Here is a 21,396-nt window from a genome sequence, read left to right as displayed (position 1 = left end):
AACCAACTGAAGTTCAGCTTACAGCTCTTGTTGATCCTTCTACACCCCTCCTTTCTAAGTCTGGAGAAGGAAAGTTGGAAAACGAGAACGCAATACAAACACAGGAGATCTCCCTATTTCCAGGGTACTTCAGTCGATTCCCCAGTATCTACTCTATCCGAAACACGAGAGAGCCACTTAGGGTAGCCATGGAGATATGACTGTCCTCGGTCTTGTTTCCTTCCTTTTCTCTATTAACATCTTTTGCTACGATTTCGGTTAGGCACCCCACTTCTGCTGCGCTCAGATTCTGCAGCTCCTCCCTCTCCCCAGGGACACTCATGTAGGGACTAGGAACACTTTTTAAAATAAGGAGAGTGCGAAAACACAAGAACGAGTGAGGGTTTTCTCTAAAAGGCATCAGTCCCATCCATAGCTCCCCTTCTCCAGCCTTGGGGTTTTGGCGCTTGGTCCCAGCAAGACTACAAGTCCCAGGAGACCCCGCGGCGACAGTGTCCTCCAGTGATCCTTCCCTCACGCTTCTGGATAGCAAAGAGAAAGGTTCCGTTGTCAGCGCATTGCGGGTTGGTTGGTTTGCAACAGCAGTGACGGAGGTTGGGAGTCAGGCCGACTGCAGGCGGGGGTGTCTGGAGGCGGATTCCTCCTCCCTTCGGCACTGGGGGGCGGGGAGGAGGGAGGCCGGGCCAGCGGCCGGGGACCAAGCCGCGAAGATAGAGCGGGTAGAAGAGATGGAGGGCGACGGGGTGCCGTGGGGTAGCGAGCCCGTCTCGGGTCCCGGCCCCGGCGGCGGCGGAATGATCCGCGAGCTGTGCCGGGGCTTCGGCCGCTACCGCCGCTACCTGGGACGGCTGCGGCAGAACCTGCGCGATACCCAGAAGTTCTTCCGCGACATCAAGTGCTCCCACAACCACACTTGTCCCTCCTCCCCCACGGGCGGCGGCGGGGCTGAGCGCGGCCCTGCCGGCGATGTCGCCGAAACCGGGCTGCAGGCTGGTAAGAAGGGCAGCCCGGAGGGAGAGAAGGCAGGAGAGGCAAATCGGAGGGCGGACCGCACCCCTGCCCTGCAAAACAAGCCCTAGAAGAGGCGGAAAGGGGCAGCCGTGCGGTGTGGTCGGGCTCCCGGGCCTGGGCCGGCCGGAACCGGGATGCCTTGGGAGGGCATCCGTCTGAGGAGGGGAGGAAGGGGTCCGCCGAGGTCCCGGCCGGGGGACCGGGAGTCAGGGGCGACCGAGGGCCGGAGTTCGCGGAGCAGGACCCCGGGGGCCGGGCTGTGCGCTGGCGGGACGGGCGGGCGGGCGGGCATTCTGAGAGGGCAGCGGTTAATCCGAGGAGTGGGGAAAGTTGCGCCGGGTTGGGGGCGGGCGGGTGCGCAGTTGTGGGTCAGAGCCCCAGCTTAGGGATGGAGCAGAGGCGGCAGGGTGTCCCAGGAGTCCGAGGAGGCCATGGGACTGTAGTGGGGTGTGTGGGTTTGATGATGTATGTGAAATGTGTTCACACCGATCGTGAGGCAGCTCTGTGAAGAGGGGGCATTCTCTAAGTAAGGTTGGGGATCGCCAGAGGAAATCATATCTGATGGGTGCCAGGGAATTGCGAGAGATGTTGCTCTTGCTAATGGTGACGAAGAGAGGAAGGGAAGGGATCATTTTGGTCCTGAGCCAATGGAGAACTAGCTGCTCTTGCGCTTCTTGCATGATTCTTTTCTAGGATGTGCCGAAGGCCCGCAAACACTTAAAATCGTGCATGGTCTTTAATCTTTCCTAACATCTTGCTTCCTTTTAAACTGCTGTTGGTGGGGAACTGGAGGATTTGTTAACTATCTCGCCTAATTAGGAAATAACTTTAGGTTGGAAGGGAGAAGGGACTGGCATTCCATGTAGATACATATCTTGGGGACAAAACAGCAAAGAAGTCTGTGGGTTTAATTTAGTAATTCTCAAAGTGTGTATTAAACTCAACCCAGGGGCGTATTAAAAATGCCATGTCTCATGCTGTAGCTCATAAATTCTGATTGAATAGGTATGGGAACTGGGTCCTAAGAATCTAATTTAACATGAAAGGACTCTGAAGAGGCCGGGCGCCGTGGCCCACGTCTGTAGTCCCAGCACTTTGGGAGGCCCAGGCGGGCGGATCACCTGAGGTCAGAAGTTTGAGACCAGCCTGGACAACATGGTGAAAACCCGTCTCTACCAAAAATATAAAAAAATTAGCCATGAGTGGTGTCGCGCGCCTGTAATCCTAGCCACTGGGGAGGCTGAGGCAGGAGAATCGCTTGAAACCAGGAGGTGGAGGTTATAGTGAGCCAAGATCATGCCATTGCACTCCGGTCTGGGCGACAGAGTGAGACTGTCTGAAAAATAAATAAGTAAATAAAAAAAAAAAAAAAAAAAAAAAGGACCCTGGGGATTGTGATGCAGGTGATGTGTTAAAATACTTTCAGAACCTGAATTTAGATGCTGATAGCAAATTTGAACATGAGGCTCAGAACTGGATGAAATGTTCTGACTTTGCATGTTACGTCTTACATTTCCCAAAGTTTTGCACTTAATATCCTAAATCTGACTGGGAATCCAGAAATGGGGATAAAAATAAGATACTAAGATTGTGACAAGGTCCTAAATGATACTATTTTATTTAGTTGGTCTGGATAGGAATTTGAAAAGCTTTATTTTATCTCATAGCATAAAAGGAGAAGGATGAGTAGTTTTTCTGAAGTTGTGGTTTTTACATCTTACATCCAGAAATATGCTGTCCTGGAATGGACTTGTAGAGAGATCTAGTACCTGTGAGACTATCAGAAAACAGCTGGTGAGAAGGGCTAATGTTTTCTGAGTTGATCCCCAGAATGTGTATTTTCACTTCCTCCCATGACAGTGCTTTCCAGAGGTATCCCTTGCTCAGAAGTTTTTTCTCCCAGCTTGTCTTAAAAAGCCCTCTATTGCTGTTCTTATTTTAAAACAACTGTTTATTTTAGACTTGCTTCTAAAAGAGAATCGATTCACCTCAGAGAGATGGAGGTTTTCAAGGCACTTTGGTTGGGTCTTGTTTTTATTCTTTAAAAAACAAGACATGTAAATACACCTTTGCATTTCACCTCACACCTTTGCATTTCGCCTCACTGGCTTTTCTAGTTGACTGTATCATGAACTAATCTTTGCGTATTTAAATCTCTTCACCGTCTGGAGGCTGTCCATCCCAAATAAAAACCTGGGAGGGTGCAGATGGCAGGACTGGGAGCAATTTGGTTTTGTTCCATAAAATGCTTCTCTTCCTTTCAGCATGGGAGTTTGGGGGTAAAAAAGCACTAGGGAAGGTTAGTGAGGGGACACTTACTGTGTATATTTTAGGGATGCATTTTCCTGTTTAGGTGGTCATGTCAGAAAGTAGAAACCATTCCTGAAAAGACAACCAGCTCTTGTTCTCTCCGTTTACACGCCGTCTTTGTAAGGTCAAGTTCATTCAGAGACTGTCTCAACTTCCTTTTTAAAAATTTTTGTAGAGGTAGGGTCTCGCTTTGTTGCCCAGGCTGGTCTCAAACTCATGGCCTCAAATGATCCTCCCACCTCAACTTCCCAAAGGAATTACAGTAATCAGCCACCACATCTGGCCTTCAACTTTCTTTTATGAATGTTAGTCTCTGATTAATTAGGAACTTGGAATGTTGAGAAACACTCAATTCTTACCCTAACAAACCTATAGGTTTTAAGCATCATTTCAGAATGGAAGTGTGCCTCTAGGTTGATGTAGTAGTATGCAGTTGAGCAGTTGAAGGACAATCAGGGCTTAACTCTAAATTTGAAGTGATTGGACTAAAAGGAAGTTAACAATAGTAAAACAATTTTGATGTCTATTTATATACCATTTGTAATGCCATATGATACCAAAAAGTTTTACTGTCTCACTTTCAACCACAAAAGAGATTAAAGAACCCCAAAATAGTATTTCTCTAAAACTGTATAGCTCTATATTCACTGAGGCCAGTGTAGAGGATATATAATGTACATGATATTTTAGAAATTAAAAAGTAAGGCTGGGTGCAATGGCTCACACCTGCAATCCCAGAACCTTGGGCGGCTGAGGTGGGTGGATCACCTGAGATCAGGAGTTCAAGACCAGCCTGGCCAACATGGCCAATCCCTGTCTCTACTAAAAATACAAAAATTAGCCGAGCAGGGTGGTGGGCACCTGTAATCCCAGCTACTTGGGAGGCTGAGGCAAGAGTATCGCTTAAACCCAGGAGGCAGAGGTTACAGTGAGCTGAGATCACACCACTGCACTCCAGCCAGGGTGACAGAGTGAGACTCCGTCTCAGGAAAAAAAAAAAAAAGTAAGTAGAATGGAACTCCAAAATGGTCTTCTGTTTTTAGAGTAGCTTGGCCTATACAAAGAAAACTAAAATATAAGTAGTTTCCTTGGCTCAATTCTTTCCTCTGCTGCCCAACTCATTGGCCTTTTCACTTAGCTATAGGGCATGAGGGCCCCTTTATCTGTTAATTTTCTTATGTCAGAGGGATCGTAGTAATGAGATAAAGACTTTGGGCTGGGCGTGGTGGCTCAGCACTTTGGGAGGCCGAGGCAGGCCGATCACCTAAGGTCAGGAGTTCGAGACCAGCCTGACCAATATGGAGAAACCAATATGGAGAAAACTACAAAAAAATTAGCTGGGCTGGTGGCACATGCCTGTAATCCCAGCTACTGAGGAAGGCTGAGGCAGGAGAATCACTTGAACCTGGGAGGTGGAGGTTGTGTTGAGCTGAGATCACGCTACTGCGTGTACTCCAGCCTGGGCAATAAGAGCGAAACTCCGTCTCAAAAAAAAAAAAAAAAAAAAAAGGCTTTGAGCACTTCTGAGGAAAGGCAGGGTGGAGTATTACAGAGTAGCAGAGAGAAAAGTATTTTTCTTTTCCTTTCTTTTTTTCCTTTTTGAGACAGAGTCTCTCTGTGTTGCCCAGGCTGGAGTGCAGTGGCATGATTTTGACTCACTGCGACCTTCACCTCCTGTGTTCACATGATTCCTCTGCTTCAGCCTCCTGAGTGGCTAGTACTACAGGCACCCACCACCACACCCAGCCAATTTATTTTTCTTTGTATTTTTAGTAGAGACAAGGTTTTACAGTGTTGGCCACGGTGGTCTCGAACTCTTGACCTGAAGTGATCTGCCTGCCTCAGCCTCCCAAAGTGCTGGGATTATAGGCATGAGCCATTGTGCCCAGCATGGAGAAGTATTTTTCTTGTTTTATGATCTAGTAAGGTTCCTAATGGTTGCAATTTGTCATAAGCCTCTCAATTTTGAGAAATTGGAGTGGGCCAGTTGCAGTGGCTCATGCCTGTAATCCCAGCACTTTGGGAGGCTGAGCTGGGCAGATCACCTGAGGTCAGGAGTTCGAGACCAGCCTGACCAACATGGTGAAACCCCGTCTCTACTAAAAATATAAAAATTAGCCAGGCGTGATGTCATGTGCCTATAATCCCAGCTACTCAGGAGGCTGAGGCAGGAGAATCCCTTGAACCCAGGAGTTGGAGGTTGCAGTGAGCCAAGATCGCGCCATTGCACTCCAGCCTGGGCATCACAGAGAGACTCTGTCTCAAAAAAAAAAAGAAAGAAATTGGAGTGAGTTAAATGTGTCTTGTTGGAATGCTGTGGTCTGTGCTGCCTTCTTTGAATCCTGGTTTCACCTCTTACTAAGCAAATGATCTTGAACAAATCACAACTGTGTTGTGCCTTCATTTCCTCATCTGGAAATAGGGATTATAATGGTACTGATCTCTAGGGTTCTTTGGAATGAATCTATGTACATGTTTAGAATAGGACCTGGGCTGGGCATGGTGGCTTACGCCTGTAATCCTAGCACTTTGGAAGACTGAGCAGGGTGGATCACTTGAGGTCAGGAGTTTGAGACCAGCCTGGCCAATATGGTAAAACCCCATCTCTACTAAAAATACAAAAATTAGCTGGGCATGGTTGTGGGTGCCTGTAATCCCAGCTACTCAGGAGGCTGAGGCAGGAGAATGGCTTGAACCTGGGAGGCGGAGTGCAGTGATTTGAGTTGAGATTGCCTCACTGCACTCCAGCCTGGATAACAAAGCGAGACTCTGTCTTAAAAAAGAAAAAAAAAAAAAGAACAGTGCCTGGTAAGGTGTGCTATGTAAGTACTAGCTATTATTCAATAAATATCTGAGTGCCTGGTGTGTACTGGGCAATGTGCTAGGTATGGGGGATAAAGAGTCAAATAAAGACATTAGCCTGGCCGGGCGCAGTGGCTCAAGCCTGTAATCCCAGCACTTTGGGAGGCCGAGGCGGGTGGATCACGAGGTCAAGAGATCGAGACCATCCTGGTCAACATGGTGAAACCCCGTCTCTACTAAAACTACAAAAAATTAGCTGGGCATGGTGGCGCGTGCCTGTAATCCCAGCTACTCAGGAGGCTGAGGCAGGAGAATTGCCTGAACCCAGGAGGTGGAGGTTGTGGTGAGCCGAGATTGCGCCATTGCACTCCAGCCTGGGTAACAAGAGCAAAACTCCGTCTCAAAAAAAAAAAAAAAAAAAAAAGACATTAGCCTTGGCCTTAGGCCAGTAAAGATCAGTCTTTCCCTTCTATACTTTTCTCTAAGAAAGAAAAAATAATTATAATTATCATCAATCATTAATGGTGGATGATAGATAAAAAAGGTCTAAGAAGACCTGAACTTCGTCCTCTAGAAAGGTATAATCTAAACCATGTATGTGTGCAAGACGTAAAACACATACATAAAAATGCAGAATGGTAAGGTAGATTATAAGCATTTTGTGTGAGTTATAATTCTAGGGTTTTTATAGCCCTTTGCCTTTGGTGAGCTCACAGCTGTGTTTCTCCAACACTCTTCACCTTCTTTTTGTCACACCTTTTAAATGTGCCAGCATTTAAAAGAAGGGGAGAAGCACTAGTGTACTTATTTAAAATAGGCATTTTTGGCCGGGTGCAGTGGCTCACTCCTGTAATCCCAGCAGTTAGGGAGGCTGAGGTGGGGGGGCCGAGGATCACCTGAGGTCAGCAGTTCAAGACCAGCCTGGTCAGCATGATGAAACATCGTCTCTACTAAAATATAAAAATTAGCTGGGCATGGTGGTGCGCACCTGTAATCCCAGCTACTCAGGAGGCTGAGGCAGGAGAATTGCTTGAACCCAGGAAGCAGAGGTTGCAGTGAGCTGAGATCATGCCACTGCACTTAAGCCTGGATGGTAGAGTGAGACTCTGTCTCAAAAAAAAATAATAAAATATAAATAGGCATTTTCCTTGGTCATCTCAGAAATCTGTATGATAACAAAGTTTAAGTGGCAGAGTGACATTTGGAGAAGGGATAAAAAAATGAGAGAGAGGAGATTCTTTAGAGCTTCATTTTATAGAGCTGTCATTTTTGTGCGGCTGAGGGGTGGGGAGAAGCTGGGATTGTGGGGTGAAGCACAGTGACAGCAGTGATGAGACTGGGATGGGTGTGCGCTGCGGTAGTTTGCCATCGTCTATTGAGTTGCCAGTGCATTTCAACATAAACTCAGTAAAGATAGTGCTATAGTTTTGGTTCTTATTACTTAGGTAATCTATTCAAAGGTAATGTCTTAGATTAACAAAATCCCATTTTTCCAAGAATGTCCAAAACTCGCTCTTTCTTTCTTAATTTTATTCCTGTATGGAGGCAGCATACGGTGGTCAAAAGCAAGCATAGCATTCGAGTGAAACCTGGATTCCTATTCTAATGCATTCTCTTTTTAACTGTGACTAGGGGCAAGTTACTTGACCTATTTGAATCTTGGGTTCTTCATATATAAAATGGTAGTAATCCACAATGCCACATACTGTATCATTCCATCAATATGAATTATCCAAAATAGGCAAATTCATAGCAATAGAAAGTAGATTAGTGTTTGCTAGGGTATGTCGGGAGAAGAAAATGAGGAAATGATTGGTGACTGCTAATGGGTATGGGATTTTTTGGGGGGGAGATGAGAGTGCTCTGGAATTAAATAGTGGTGAAGCTTGTATAACTTTGTGAACATACTAAAAACCACTGAATTGTATACTTAAAAGGGCTGAATTATATCTCAATAAATAAATAAAACGGGAGTGATAATACCTGCCTTACAAAGTTGTGACATTTGGAGATAATATGCACTAAAGCACAGGCATATAATTAGTGCTAAATATAGGTGGCTGTTTGAGTGGGGTGTGTGTGTGTGTGTGTGTGTGTGTGTGATGAGCATTGATTTAGAAAGTTGGAACATGGAGTTGGCAGAAGAATGAAAGGAGCGGAAAGAGAATGTGGGACAGAACAATTTTGAGCTGGAGGCAGATTCAGGCCTGAGTCTCTAGCCTCCCAGTCTAATTCTGCTTCTGTGGCTCTTCTTTTGTCCTTTTTTGACCTGGCCATGGGCATGCAATATGCACCCTGGCAGTAGAGAGACTCTGTTACAACTGAGTCATCGCCCAGGCTCCATAGCTTGTATGGAACCATCATTTACTTCAGTGGGAGGCTATCTGATTGAATGAGTATAATGTGACACTACCTACCCAGGCTCTTATTCTAGTTTCCACTCCCTGACGTTTAGGGTATCCGGTCCCTTGTTGCTGATCTTGCTGTCTCGCTCCCTGGGAGGAAATGGCTTCCCAACCACAGTGGGTCTTTGCACCCTTTCCCTTTTTAGCCTTTTTCCTTCCTAATCTTCCTTTCCTGGGGTAATCTGTTTCCCATGGCACAGATATGCCTGCTGTTATTTTATTTTATTTTTTGAGACAGTCTCACTCTGTTGCCCAGGCTAGAGTGCAGTGATGTGATCTTGGCTCACTGCAAACTCTGCCTCCTGAATAAAGGTGGTTCTCCTACCTCAGCCTCCCAAGTAGCTAGTACTGCAGGCATGTACCCCCACATCTAATTTTTTTTTTTTTTTTTTTTTTTTTTTTTTAGTAGTGATGGGGTTTCACTGTGTTGGCCAGGCTAATCTTGAACTCCTGGCCTCAGGCTAATCTTGCCACCTTGGCCTCCCAAACTGCTGGGATTAGAGGTGGGAACCCCCATGCCCAGATTGCCTGCTTTTAAAAGAGAAAATACTATTGCCTTTAAGCTTGTTATAATTTGCAATATGTTTAGTTTAGTCTTAAAAGTCATTACTTATTTCAGCACGGTTAGTTCTTCAGCCTTGCAAGTAGTTTTTAAAGAAGGCATGGATTTAAAGAAAAATCCAATCTGGTTTTTGTATTTTGTTTTGCTCTGTCTACTTTCTTATTTTCTTTCTTCATGCCTCTGTTTTCTGTTTTACCAGGTTAAGAGAACAGGGAGTCTTCCTGCGGTAAATGCGCTTCTCAAAAACAATCCTTTGAAAATAAAACCTAAAAAAATGTTATGGAAATTAAGGGGAATATGAATTTTACCTTATACCTATTACTCAGATATGTAGGCTCTGCTCATATCTGAGTAATAAATGTTTTTATTTATTTGTTTTCTTTTCTTTCATTTTTTTTTAGAAATTTTAATTGCATTTATTTTAATGCTGAATTTACTCCTGTGCCATAAGTTTTTGTTTCTTCAGTTTCTTCTGGGATATATATTTTTTTTTCGGGGGCAACCTCCTCTTCTGGTTTAGGAACAGTTTGTTCCTTTTCAGTAAGAATCATCTCAGTGTGACAGAGAGAGCTCACGGATGGGTTAATCTGACCATGAGCTCTGTAGGTCCAGCGGTGCTTCCTAGGTACTTTGTTCACTTGGAGATGCTCAATGACCAGAGAATCTACATCTAAACCTTTAAATTCAGCATGGCTCTGCATTTTTAAGCATGTACAGCAAAAATTCAGCATTCTTTTTGGGCCACTGACCTTGTGTCCAGCCTCACTGCTTGGTCTGGGCACACCTGCCAACTCCACCATTGTAATGTTGGAATAGTACACACTGTTTCTGTAAAGTGACCTCTTTCAGGTACTTCATGGCTTTTTGTATATGTATACCCTTGATGGCCTGAGAAGTGTCACCAGTATGCTTAAAGTGAACACAAAGATTTGAACCTCCTGATTTGCATGATTTTGTGGGGTTCTCTGGGTCAAGTGAATAAAGAACCATTTTCACAGATAACCTCAAGCCAGGTGAGGGGAGAGGCACTTTTCTTTTCCTTTGTGATAGCTGTGGGTATGTTTGTCTTATCCAGCTGACAAGATTGTGTACCCCTAAGGGTAAGGACTGTGTTTTGCTCATTTTGTACCCCCTGTAGTGCCTGCCATACTGCTTTGTACATAATAGGCGAATAAATATCTGTTAAATTATTTCCACAGCTGGTGGGTAATGGATTGATGTTTTGAAATTAAATGCAATTTAATTCTTTCTTCGGAAGGCCATTTTTGGCCCCATAGAACATAAAGATTTTGTAAATTCACACACATTTTAGTCTCTGGGCCCCTAAAAAAGAACAATGATAAGCATTTTTGATAGATAACTAGTGAGGCTGCATTTGCATTCTTTTTTCTTAAAATTAAAAAAAAATTTTGTGGGTGCATAGTAGATGTTTATATTTATGGGATACCTGAGATGTTTTGATACAGTCACGCAATGTGAAATAAACACGTCATGGAGAATGGAGTACCCATCCCCTTAAGCATTTATCCTTTGAGTTTCAAACAATCTAATTACATTCTTTAAGTTATTTTAAAATATACAATTAAGTTATTATTGATTATAGTCACCCTCTTGTGCTATGAAATAGTAGGTGCTGTTGCATTCTATGCCAGTGCATAGAATTCTTTTCTTTTCTTTCTTTCTTTTTGAGATGGAGTTTCTCTCTTGTTGCTCAGGCTGGAGTGCAATGGTGTGATCTCGGCTCACCGTGACCTCCGTCTTCTGGGTTCAAGTGATTTCCTGCCTCAGCCTCTCGAGTAGCTGGGATTACAGGCATGTGCCGCCATGCCCAGCCGATGTTTTTGTATTTTTAGTAGAGACGGGATTTCTCCATGTTGGTCAGGCTGGTCTTAAACTCCTGACTTCGGGTGATTCGCTACCCTTGACCTCCCAAAGAGTTGGGATTACAGGCATGAGCCACTATACCTGGCTCCAAAGAATCATTTTCATGTTCCAGAGAATGATTTGCATGCAATAAAGTAGGCCTGAGCTCCACCATGATATGGGAAGTAAATTCTCAATATTCATTCACTCAGCAAATTTATTTAATGCCCGACTCCATACTAGGCACAGGATACACATTGGTGAACACTCTGTCCAACTAACTGAGATTATTAATTCCAAATTGATGTTATGAAGGACAGAAGGATTAGTGTTTCATCATGTCCCCTCGAGAGGATTTTTTACAAATTGGTTCCCTACTTAACTATTAGTTGTCTTTGAGTGGGTAGAAGTGTAGGGCATATGGGAAGTTAAAGTGAACTTTAAGATTAAATGGCATTGATAAGAATAGGAGTTGAGGCTGGGCGCAGTGGCTCATGCCTGTAATCCCAGCATTTTGGGAGGCCAAGGCGAGTGGATCACCTGATGTCAGGAGCTCAAGACCAGCCTGGCCAACATGGCAAAACCCCATCTCTACTAAAAATACAAAAAATTATCTGGGTGTGGTGGTGGGTGCCTGTAATCCCAGCTACATGGGAGGCTGAGGCAGGAGGATCTCCTGAACCTAGGAGGCGGAGGTTGCAGTGAGCTGAGATTGTGCCATTGCACTCCAGCCTGGGTGACAGAGAGAGACTCTGTCTCATTTAAAAAAAAAAAAAAAAGAATAGACTGGGCGCATGGCTCACACCTGTAATCCCAGCACTTTGGGAGGTAGAGGCGGGCAGATCATGAGGTCAAGAGATCGAGACCATCCTGGCCAACATGGTGAAACCCCGTCTCTACTAAAAATACAGAAATTAACTGGATGTGGTGGCATGTGCCTGTAGTCCCAGCTACTCAGGAGGCTGAGGCAGGAGAATCGCTTGAACCCTGAGGCTGAGGTTGCAGTGAGCTGAGATCACCTCACTACTCCAGCCTGGTGACAGAGGGAGACTCCAAAAAAGAAAGAATAAGAGTTGAAATGTTCTGCCCATTTTCTCACAGTAGAGAAAAATCAGCCTATTTTCTCTTTGATGGAAAAATTGCATCATCTTGTTTATATGGTTCAAATGCATAGTGCATTTATGAAGATTTACCGTTAAAGCTTCTTTCATTTCTGTCTTTAGAAGTTACTCACAGAGAAGCCAGTAGGAGTACGAAGTGTGGGTGGATGTGGTTTTTTGGTTAGGTTATGGTTGTAAGATCTAAGGTTAATTTGCTCCTTCTTACAGGAAAATAGCCTTTAGGGATGACAGGGTTTGCTTCCTGCTTGGTGCAGGGAATCTGACTAGTGTCATTCATAACAAGACTATAGAGGGTGAGTCTATGTGGGGGTGGATTTTTCTATTTTACCTCCCTGAGGTCTGACTGGAGTGCCCTGTAAGGATGTCCAGTCTCAAGTGTAGGCCATTCCCAGGCTTGAAGGTTGGTTCTTTTCTTTGCCATATGGTGAGTTTGGTGATCTTGTGGATCCTGGAACTTGATACTTATGTGACCAGAGGAGAACAGATGTAACAGTGTTTAAGATATGTATCTCCTTGCTTTGAACTGTAAATGAGACTGTCTGAGAAAGTTCCCTTATGCATAATGTTCTTCCAAAGTCCAAACCAAAACTCTTAGAAGTAAAGTTGGTCGGAGCATGGAGACTCACCAGTATCCCCTGCGGGCTTCTGGTTGAAGTGGCCGTCACATGCGTTTTTCTGTTTTCTTCTCTTGGCAGTGTGAACAGTTTGGATGTATTCCCCAGCTGTGTGCCACGTGGCCGTGGGAACCTTTTGACCACCACTTTCTTTGGAGTTGGGCTTTATTATAGCATGCTTCCGTTCCCTGGGGTGGTGTGCTCTGGGCAGGAAGATGGGAAGTAGGCCTTGAGGATTGATTTGCTTTTCACTTGTCTAACTAATGATACATCAGAATTGTCCCAAAGAATTATGTCTAGGTTATATATTTATAAAAGCCTTTGATGAAAAAAAAATTTACTTCTTTTTAAAAAGTACTTTTATTCCCAAAGTGTCTAACTTTAGTTCATCAGATTAAGAGCTTTAGTGCCTTATGTATGCCAGACATGTTTCAGGTTAGATCTTTTTTGTCCTTTCCAGTCTACTTAATGTGGAGAAAATGTCCCAGGATTTTTTTTTTTAAATCAAGTCAAACTTGTTAGAGGAAAGACTAAGGCCCTATCACAAATGGCCACAAGACTAGTTTGAATAAAAGCTCTTTCTGTTCAAATGAGAGGGACGGTGAGTGAACCAGTATTATGTTTACCTTTTAGGAATATTCCGTATGATAAACTCTAGCCTTAGCATTTAATATTATGGCGATATCTAGGTGCAAGGAGGAATGTGGGGCAATACAGCTAGTAGAAGAAAAGTCATTTTTGGCCGGGCGTGGTGGCTCACTCGTATAATCCCGGCACTTTGGGAGGCTGAGGCGGGTGGATCACTTGAGCTCAGGAGTTCGAGAACAGCCCAGCCAACATGGTGAAACCCCATTTCTACTAACAAATAAGAAAATTAGCCGGGAGTGGTGGTGTGTGCCTCTAATCCCAGTTACTTGTGAGGCTGAGGCAGGAGGATCTCTTGAACTTGGGAGGCAGGGGTTGCAGTCATCTGAGATCGCGCCACTCCACTCCAGCCTGGGTGATAGAGCAAAACCCAGTCTCAAAAAAAAAAAAAAAAAAAAAATTCTTATTTTTTAGTATATAAGAACCCCGCTGAGGAGACCTTTCACTTTCTCCTGATTGAACAACTGACATGCTCTTCTGGGTCTGTCCCACAGAGAGAATTGGAGAAGTTGGAAAAGTGGTTTGTTGGTATAGGTAAAAGTAGTCAGTGTATAATGGCGATATAATCTTTACCACCAAGTAAACATCAGAGGACACTACAGGCAGTGCAAAGTCAAGCTTCCTCTGGTGGTTTCTTGTTTAATGAACCTGATAGTTATAGATAACTTTCTTTCTTTCTTTCTTTCTTTCTTTCTTTTTTTTTTGAGATGAAGTCTCGCTCTGTCACCCAGGCTGGAATATAGTGGTGCGATCTCGGCTCACTCCAACTTCCGCCTTCTGGGTTAAAGCAATTCTCCTGCCTCAGCCTCCCGAGTAGCTGGGACTACAGGCGTGCACCACCACGCCCGGCTACTTTTTGTATTTTTAGTAGAGACGGGTTTCACCATGTTGGTCAGGATGGTCTTGATCTCTTGACCTCGTGATCCGCCCACTTCGGCCTCCTAAAGTGCTGGGATTACAGGCGTGAGCCACTGCCCCCGGCTGGTTGTAGGTAACTTTCATCAGAGTGTATTATAATGCAGCATCATGTTGGTCTGTACTGTTAGACTTGAGGATTTGGATTCTAAGTCTGGTCGTAAACTGCTTACTTAGATCAGTGCCTTGAACCCCCCAGACTCGGAACAGGCAACAGTAAACATCACAGGTAGATTGATGAGATAGAAGGTAATGTGCAGGGCGAAAGCAGAGACAGTGAAGAAACTGTTATTGTTCAGCTCCCATTATTGCTGTATTTCTTTTTCCCAAGTGTTGTGAGAACCATAAAAGAGTTCTCATACCTGCTTCATGCAAATTTCCTAGCTGTTAACATTTTAATGCATTTGTTCCATCACCCAGTCTCTCCCCTCCCTGATATATATTAGGTATAGTCTTTTTCTGAACCTTTTGAGAGCTGAATGCAGGTAGGTTGTATCTCGTCTAAACACTCCAGTGCGCATTCCTCCCAAACAAGGATATGGTTCTATGATCATCATACAGCTCGCCAAATCAAGAAATTAACATGGATTTAGTACTACCATCCAGTCCACAGACCCTTTTCCGGTTTTGCCAACTGTCCCAACAATGTCTCCTTTTCCTGTTCTTTTTTGTTGTTGTTGTTTGTTTGTTTGTTTTAATCACAGGGTATATGATGTCAGCCCATCCCTGGAGATGTTTTCTCTACCTTAAATTCACTATTTTTAGGGCCGGGCACCGTGGCTGATGCCTGTAATCCTAGCACTTTGGGAGGCCAAGGCAGATGGATCACCTGAGTTTAGGAGTTTGAGACCAGCCTGGCTGACATGGCGAAACCCTGTCTCTATTAAAAATTTTAAAAAAGGCTGGGCGCAGTGGCTCACGCCTGTAATTCCAGCACTTTGGGAAGTAGAAGCAGATGGATTACCTGAGGTCGGGAGCTCGATACCAGCCTGACCAAAATGGAGAAACCCCGTCTCTACTTAAAAAAAAAAATACAAAATTAGCCAGGCGTGGAGGTGCGTGCCTGTAATCCCAGCTACTTGGGAGGCTGAGGCAGGAGAATTGCTTGAATACAGGAGGCAGAGGTTGTAGTGAGCCAAGATTGCACCATTACATGCCAGCCTGAGCAACAAGAGTGAAACTCTGTCTTTAAAACAAAACAAAATTAGCCAGGCATGATGGCTCGCACTTGTAATCCCAGCTACTTGGGAGGCAGAGGCAGGAGAATTGATTGAACCCAGGGGGTGGAGGTTGTAGTGAGCTGAAATCATGCCATTGCACTCCAGCCTGGGCAACAAGAATAAAACTCTGTCTCAAAAAACAAAACAAAACAAAAAATCACCACTTTTTTCTTTGCAATTGATTAGTTTGTGGAGAGGTTTTCTTATATTTCACTGATAACCCTGTTTCTCAAAAAAACTCCTTCCAATGGACCTAGCACTCACTGACAGCTCCCACCTGTCTCAATGGTGGGTTTCGTTGTTGTTGTTGTTTTCCTTTTACAGGCAAGGTCTTGCTCTGTTACCCAGGCTGGTTGGAATGCAGTGGCGTGATCATAGCTTACTGCAGCCTTCATCTCCTGGACTCAAGCGATCCTCCTGCCTCAACCTCCATAGCATCCAGAACTACAGGCACATGCCACCGTGCCTAGCTAATTTTTAAATTTTTTGTAGAGATGGGGTCTCACTATGTTGCCTAGGCTGGTCTTGAACTCCTAGGCTCAAGCGATCCTCCTGCCTCGGCCTCCCAAAGTGCTAGGATTACACCATGAGCAATCGTGTCCAGCCCAACGGTGATTTTCATATCCATCATTCCTTCTATATGTATTAGTTGTAGTCTACTGTAAATAAGAGCTTTCCTTTTCTCTTGTTTATTTATTTGAGTGTAGACTTGTGAATTTTTCAGTGGGTTATAATATGTTTCTATCACTTTTTATTTTTATGCTTAAATTGTCCTCACTTTGGTAAGCGAGTTTCCTTTCAAGCTGGTTCCTGTGTCCTTTTGACGTGTTCTCGCCTTTGGATCATTCTCAGTGCTTATAAACTGTTATACACTGCCTTCCAAGTGCCAGAAACTAAGTCCTCTGTGAAGCATGGGGTTGGCTTCCTTCAAGGAACTACTTCCATCTCTGCATCCCATACGTTAAAGCCTCAACTGCCAGCTGCAGTTTCCTCTGTAGCGTGACCAGTCTCAGGAGCAGTTTCACTCAGGAGCTTGTTCAGCATGCTGCTGAGTGAGTTGCCATTTCACATGGCTCCCAGGGGGTATCAGCCCCTAGGGAGCCGGTCTCCTCTCCCCAGATGCCAATACTATCTGCTTCTTAAAAGCTGTGAGAGATCTTAACTTGGCCCTAACATAGAATAACTTTAGAGACACTTCTGCCAACTTAACTGTTCCGATTCTAGCAAGAGCTTTGGCTGCTAGAGTGCATTTCAGTCTCTAATCTTCAGTAACCATCCCCTTCAAATGAAATACCTTGTACTACTTGGTCCTGAAGATTCTGAAAGCCAGACTACCTAAGCATCTGTCTTCCTTAAATGTGAGGGTACCTCCTATTTTTTTTTTGAAATAAAAAAAGTCAATCTTTCATATTTAGCTGAAGGTCAGAGATCTTGTTTGGGAAGGATAAATGAATATTTCTTGACTGATTTTTTTCTCTCAGACCCTGGAATTTTTGTAGCTCAGTACTTAAAAGCTTGTGGTAGAAAGACTATATAAGATTACTTTCTCAATTTAGGATTTGTTCTTTTCTCTACTTTTGGTACAGAGAGTAAGAAATAAAACATCACTACCTATTTGTGGAAATTAATATTTGTGTCACTGCTTGCCTCAGTTAGCTAAAAATCCTTTGTTTTTCATTTGCTTTCAGAGGGGACTTAAGTTGACTTCCCATAAAAGCATGAAGTTCAATGTTGGAAATGATATTTTTGGCCAGACATAGTGGCTCACACCTGTAATCCCAGCACTTTGGGAGGCCAAGGTGGGTGGATCACCTGAGGTCAGGAGTTCAAGACCAGCCTGGCTAACATGGTGAAACTCCATCTCTACAAAAAAAAAAAAAAAAAAAAAAATTAGTGGCACGCACCTATAGTTCTAGCTACTTGGGAGGCTGAGGCACGAGAATCACTTGAACCTGGGAGGTGGAGGTTGCCATGACCTGAGATCATGCCACTGTACTCCAGGCTGGTGCGGTGGCTCACACCTGTAGTCTCAGCACTTTGGGAGGTGGAAATGGGCGGATCACCTGAGGTCAGGAGTTTGAGACCAGCCTGGCCAACATGCTGAAACCCCGTCTCTATTAAAAATACAAAAAAAGGCAGGACATGGTGGCTTATGCCTGTAATCCCAGCACTTGGGAGGCCGAGGCGGGCAGATCATGAGGTCAGGAGTTCGAGACCAGCCTGACCAATATGGTGAAACCCCACCTCTACTAAAAATACAGAAATTAACTGGGTGTGGTGGCACATGCCTGTAATTCCAGCTACTTGGAAGGCTGAGGCCAGAGAACCGCTTGAACCCAGGAGGGGGAGGTTTCAGTGAGCTGAGATCACGCCACTACTCTAGCCTGGGCGGCAGAGCCAAGTCTCTGTCTCAAAACAAACAAACAAACAAACAAAAATTAGCCAGACATGGTGGCACACACCTGTAATCCCAACTACTCAGGAGGCTGAGGCAGGAGAATTGTTTGAAACTGGGAGGGGAAGGTTGCAGTGAGCTGAGATCACACCACTACAATCCAGCCTGGATGACAGAGTGAGACTCCGTCTCAAAAAAAAAAAAAAAAAAGAATTTCTCTGAAAAGAGCCTACTGTTTCTTTTAGCAAAGAGACTCTAGAGATCTCAGGTAGAATAGAATAACAGTATTTGAAAGTATGTGCCAGCCAGCCGTAATGCTGTGGCTTTCTCCACATGCTTTATTCCTCATGGTTTGGGACAACTTTCATAGGAATTATATCAGTCCGCTTTACATTGAGGTCCTACAGTTACTGAATTGTATTTATACCCATAATGGAAAACAATGTGGTGTAGGAGCATTGTCTACTAGTCCCCAGCGACCTAGGTACAGTCCCTGCTAACCCCTGTGGTTCGCTGCTCAGAGAAAATGGAGAAACCTGGGCTGGTTTTTGTTTTTTCGTTTTTTTTTTTTTTTTGAGACGAGTTTTACTCTTCACTCAAGCTGGAGTGCAGTGGTGCCATCTCAGCTCACTACAACCTCTGCCTCCCAGGTTCAAGAAATTCTCCTGCCTCAGCCTCCTGAGTAGCTGGGATTACAGGCGCCAGCTACCACACTGGCTAGTTTCTGTATTTTTAGTAGAGATGGGGCTTCCCCATGTTGGCCAGGCTGGTCTGGAACTCCTGACCTCAGGTGATTCAACCGCCTTGGCCTCCCAAAGTGTTGGGATTACAGGCATGAGCCACTGCACCCAGCCTGGTTTGCTTTTTTTCAGCATCCATTTCCTCATCTTTATTATTATTATTATTTTGAGACAGAGTCTCACTCTGTCGCCCAGGAGAAACACACAGTAGCATGATCACAGATGACTGCAGCCTCGATCTCCCCAGGCTCAAGCAATCTTAACACCTCAGCCTCCTGAGTAGCACACCACCATGCCTAGCTGATTAAAAAATTTTTTTAGTAGAAATGAAGGTGCGGTGGGGGTTGCTCCCTTTGTTGCTGGTCTTGCACTTCTGAGCTCAAGCCATCCACCCATGTCTGCCTCTCAAAGTGCTGGGATTACAGGCATGAGCCACCACGCCTGGCCCATTTCCTCATTTTTTTTTTTTTTTTTTTTTTTTTAGAGACGGGGTTTCACCATGTTGGCCAGGGTGATTTTTGAACTCCTGACCTCCGGTGATCCGTCTGCCTCGGCCTCCCAAAGTGCTGGGATTACAGGCATGAGCCACTGTGCCTGGCCTGCATTTCCTCATTTTTAAATGGAGTTAATAATAGTCCTTGTCTGGTAGAATTATGAGCATTAAATGAGACGAGGCAAATAAAGTGATCAATACATAGAAAGGGCTCGATGGATGTTATCTAAAACAAAAACCAAAATGGGTTGCTGCTTTAGTTGTTCTTCTCTTCCATCTAGCTTGAAACTTTTGTTTAGAAGTAATCAAAAATCACAATGTGTATTTAAGAACCACCACCAAGAACAACAACAACAACAAAAGCCTTGGTTTGCACTTAAGACGATTTGATGTGAATCTTCCTTCAGCCAGAGTTGGCAGGGTTAATGTGCGTCAGCTGAGATGCCATGCTGTTACCTTCTGGCAGCCCGTATGCAGATGCTGTTGTATTAATTACAAAAGAGAACTCGATTAACTTGGAAGTCCTTTAACTGTCAGTGAGGCAGCTGCTCCAGCTCTGAAACAGGTTTTCTTCCTCCCTCCTGCTGTCATTCTACAACTTTTAAATCTCTTCTTTGGAGAACTGCGAAGACCGCACTGTAGGTCCTCAGAGCCGCAGGCTAGTTCCGTCTATTTTTGATCTGCAGTTATAGTGGTCCAGGGGATGAGCGCATAATTAAATTCACATATAATTTAAACTAAAAACAACCAGACCAACCACCCATCCCCCTCACATCATTGTTCTTTCAGCAGTTAAAACCTGGCATTTTAGAACTGGAAAGCATGTTAAAGATGATCTAATCCAACTCCACCCCCCTCCGTTTACCGATGAGCATTTCAAGGCTTAGAAAGATCTAGTGGATCGCTAAGGTCACAGAGCTAGTCAGAGTGGCAAAGCCTGTTCGTTCTCGTGCTGTTCCCGCTTCCATAGTGCACTCCACATCACTGAGCAGTGTCCTGAGAATCCAGGATTAAAATCATCTGCTTTCAATTTCATTTTTCTCCATGCCCTTATTCAAATCTGGTAGAGATGTCGGATGGATGAAGAAGCTAAAGATTTAGTGGGAGAAGCAAAGGGCTTGGATAGTGACATGTTGGAAAACAGTGATGTTTGCATATAGACTTCTAACAGAGTACTGGGCTCAACTTCAGCCTCCGTTTGTTCCCATTGCACTGATCTTTGGTTGTTTTGACAGTAGCAAGTTTATTTATGGTGAATTTTTGTAGGAGAGATGGACAGGGGAGGTGATCATTTGGGTCAGATGAATAATGGGGTGTGTCTGCTGTGCTTTGGCTGATGCAGCCTGTTTCATTGGCTGTCCTGTGGTTGACACTTTGTCTCAGAGGTGCGGGGGCCTCTCCTCCGGTCCTGAAAAGTGATTTTGTTGGTTTTCTTCTCTATGATCCACTCTCCTGCTAGTAGCAGTAACAAAGGTTATTCAGGTTTGTTGGTCTTTTGTGATGAAACCATTTTTATTATAGGAATTTAAAGGTTGTCAGTATGAATTAACGTAGACACATGAAAATCTGGGGAGGACTGGGAATAGAAGAAAGCTGGGACGTGTATGTAGATGAGGATGCAGACAGTCTAGCTGGACTTTTCACTGCTCAAGCTGAGACTACGGTAGTTAAATTCTGCAAGATGAATCGAAGGGTCCTATTTTTTTTTTTTTTTTTTTGAGTCAAAGTCTTGCATTGTTGCCCAGGCTGAAGTGCAGTGGTGTGATCTCGGCTCACTGCAACTTCCACCACCTGGGCTCAAGCGATTCTCCTGCCTCAACCTCCAGAGTAGCTGGATTTACAGGCGCCCACAACCATGTCCAGCTAATTTTTTGTATTTTTAGTAGAGACGGGGTTTCGCTATGTTGGCTAGGCTGGTTTCAAACTCCTGACCTCAGGTGATCCGCCTGCCTCCGCCTCCCAAACTTCTGGGATTACAGGCATGAGCCACTGCACCTGGCTGAAGGGTCCTATTCTTTTATCCACATGAAGGAGGTTTTCAGGAGTGATGGGTGCTCTTAAACTATTCATCATGATACTGGACTTTTCCAAGTACTCAGTGGATTTGCTTACAGCCTTTTATAGATAGTTCTCTCCACTAAATGGATTCTCAGATAGAACAAACAAATGTATAACATTAAGCCCTTAGTATGTGTCAGGCATTGTGTTGGGTGTTGAGGATGAAATAGGATGGTTCTTCCTGCTTTTGATGATTATAAACAGGTAATTAGAATAAACCATGGTAAGTGTTTTGTAGTTGT

At 44.4% G+C, this 21,396-nt stretch overlaps 1 protein-coding gene across 4 annotated transcripts in view; it reads left to right on the top strand.

The window, feature by feature from the left end:
* The first annotated feature begins 557 nt into the window (after positions 1-557).
* Positions 558-21,396, top strand: part of DSTYK (dual serine/threonine and tyrosine protein kinase) — a 67,203-nt gene continuing 46,364 nt past the window's right edge. For 3 of the 4 annotated variants that reach the window (XM_032288944.1, XM_032288945.1, XM_032288943.1), the window contains exon 1: positions 558-993. In XM_032288944.1, the coding sequence (XP_032144835.1) occupies positions 729-993 (265 nt within the window). In that variant the 5' untranslated portion in view covers positions 558-728. Of the gene's footprint in view, positions 994-11,970; positions 13,484-21,396 lie in introns of those variants that run through there. The other variant, XM_032288946.1, reaches the window with a different exon arrangement.

Source organism: Sapajus apella, unplaced genomic scaffold (assembly GCF_009761245.1).
Source record: "Sapajus apella isolate SASKATOON/1434 unplaced genomic scaffold, GSC_monkey_1.0 scaffold22, whole genome shotgun sequence".
In the NCBI taxonomy this organism is placed as follows: Eukaryota; Metazoa; Chordata; class Mammalia; order Primates; family Cebidae; genus Sapajus; species Sapajus apella.
The sequence above is the reverse complement of the archived record's forward strand: the minus strand, read 5'-3'. Positions and strand labels throughout refer to the sequence as shown.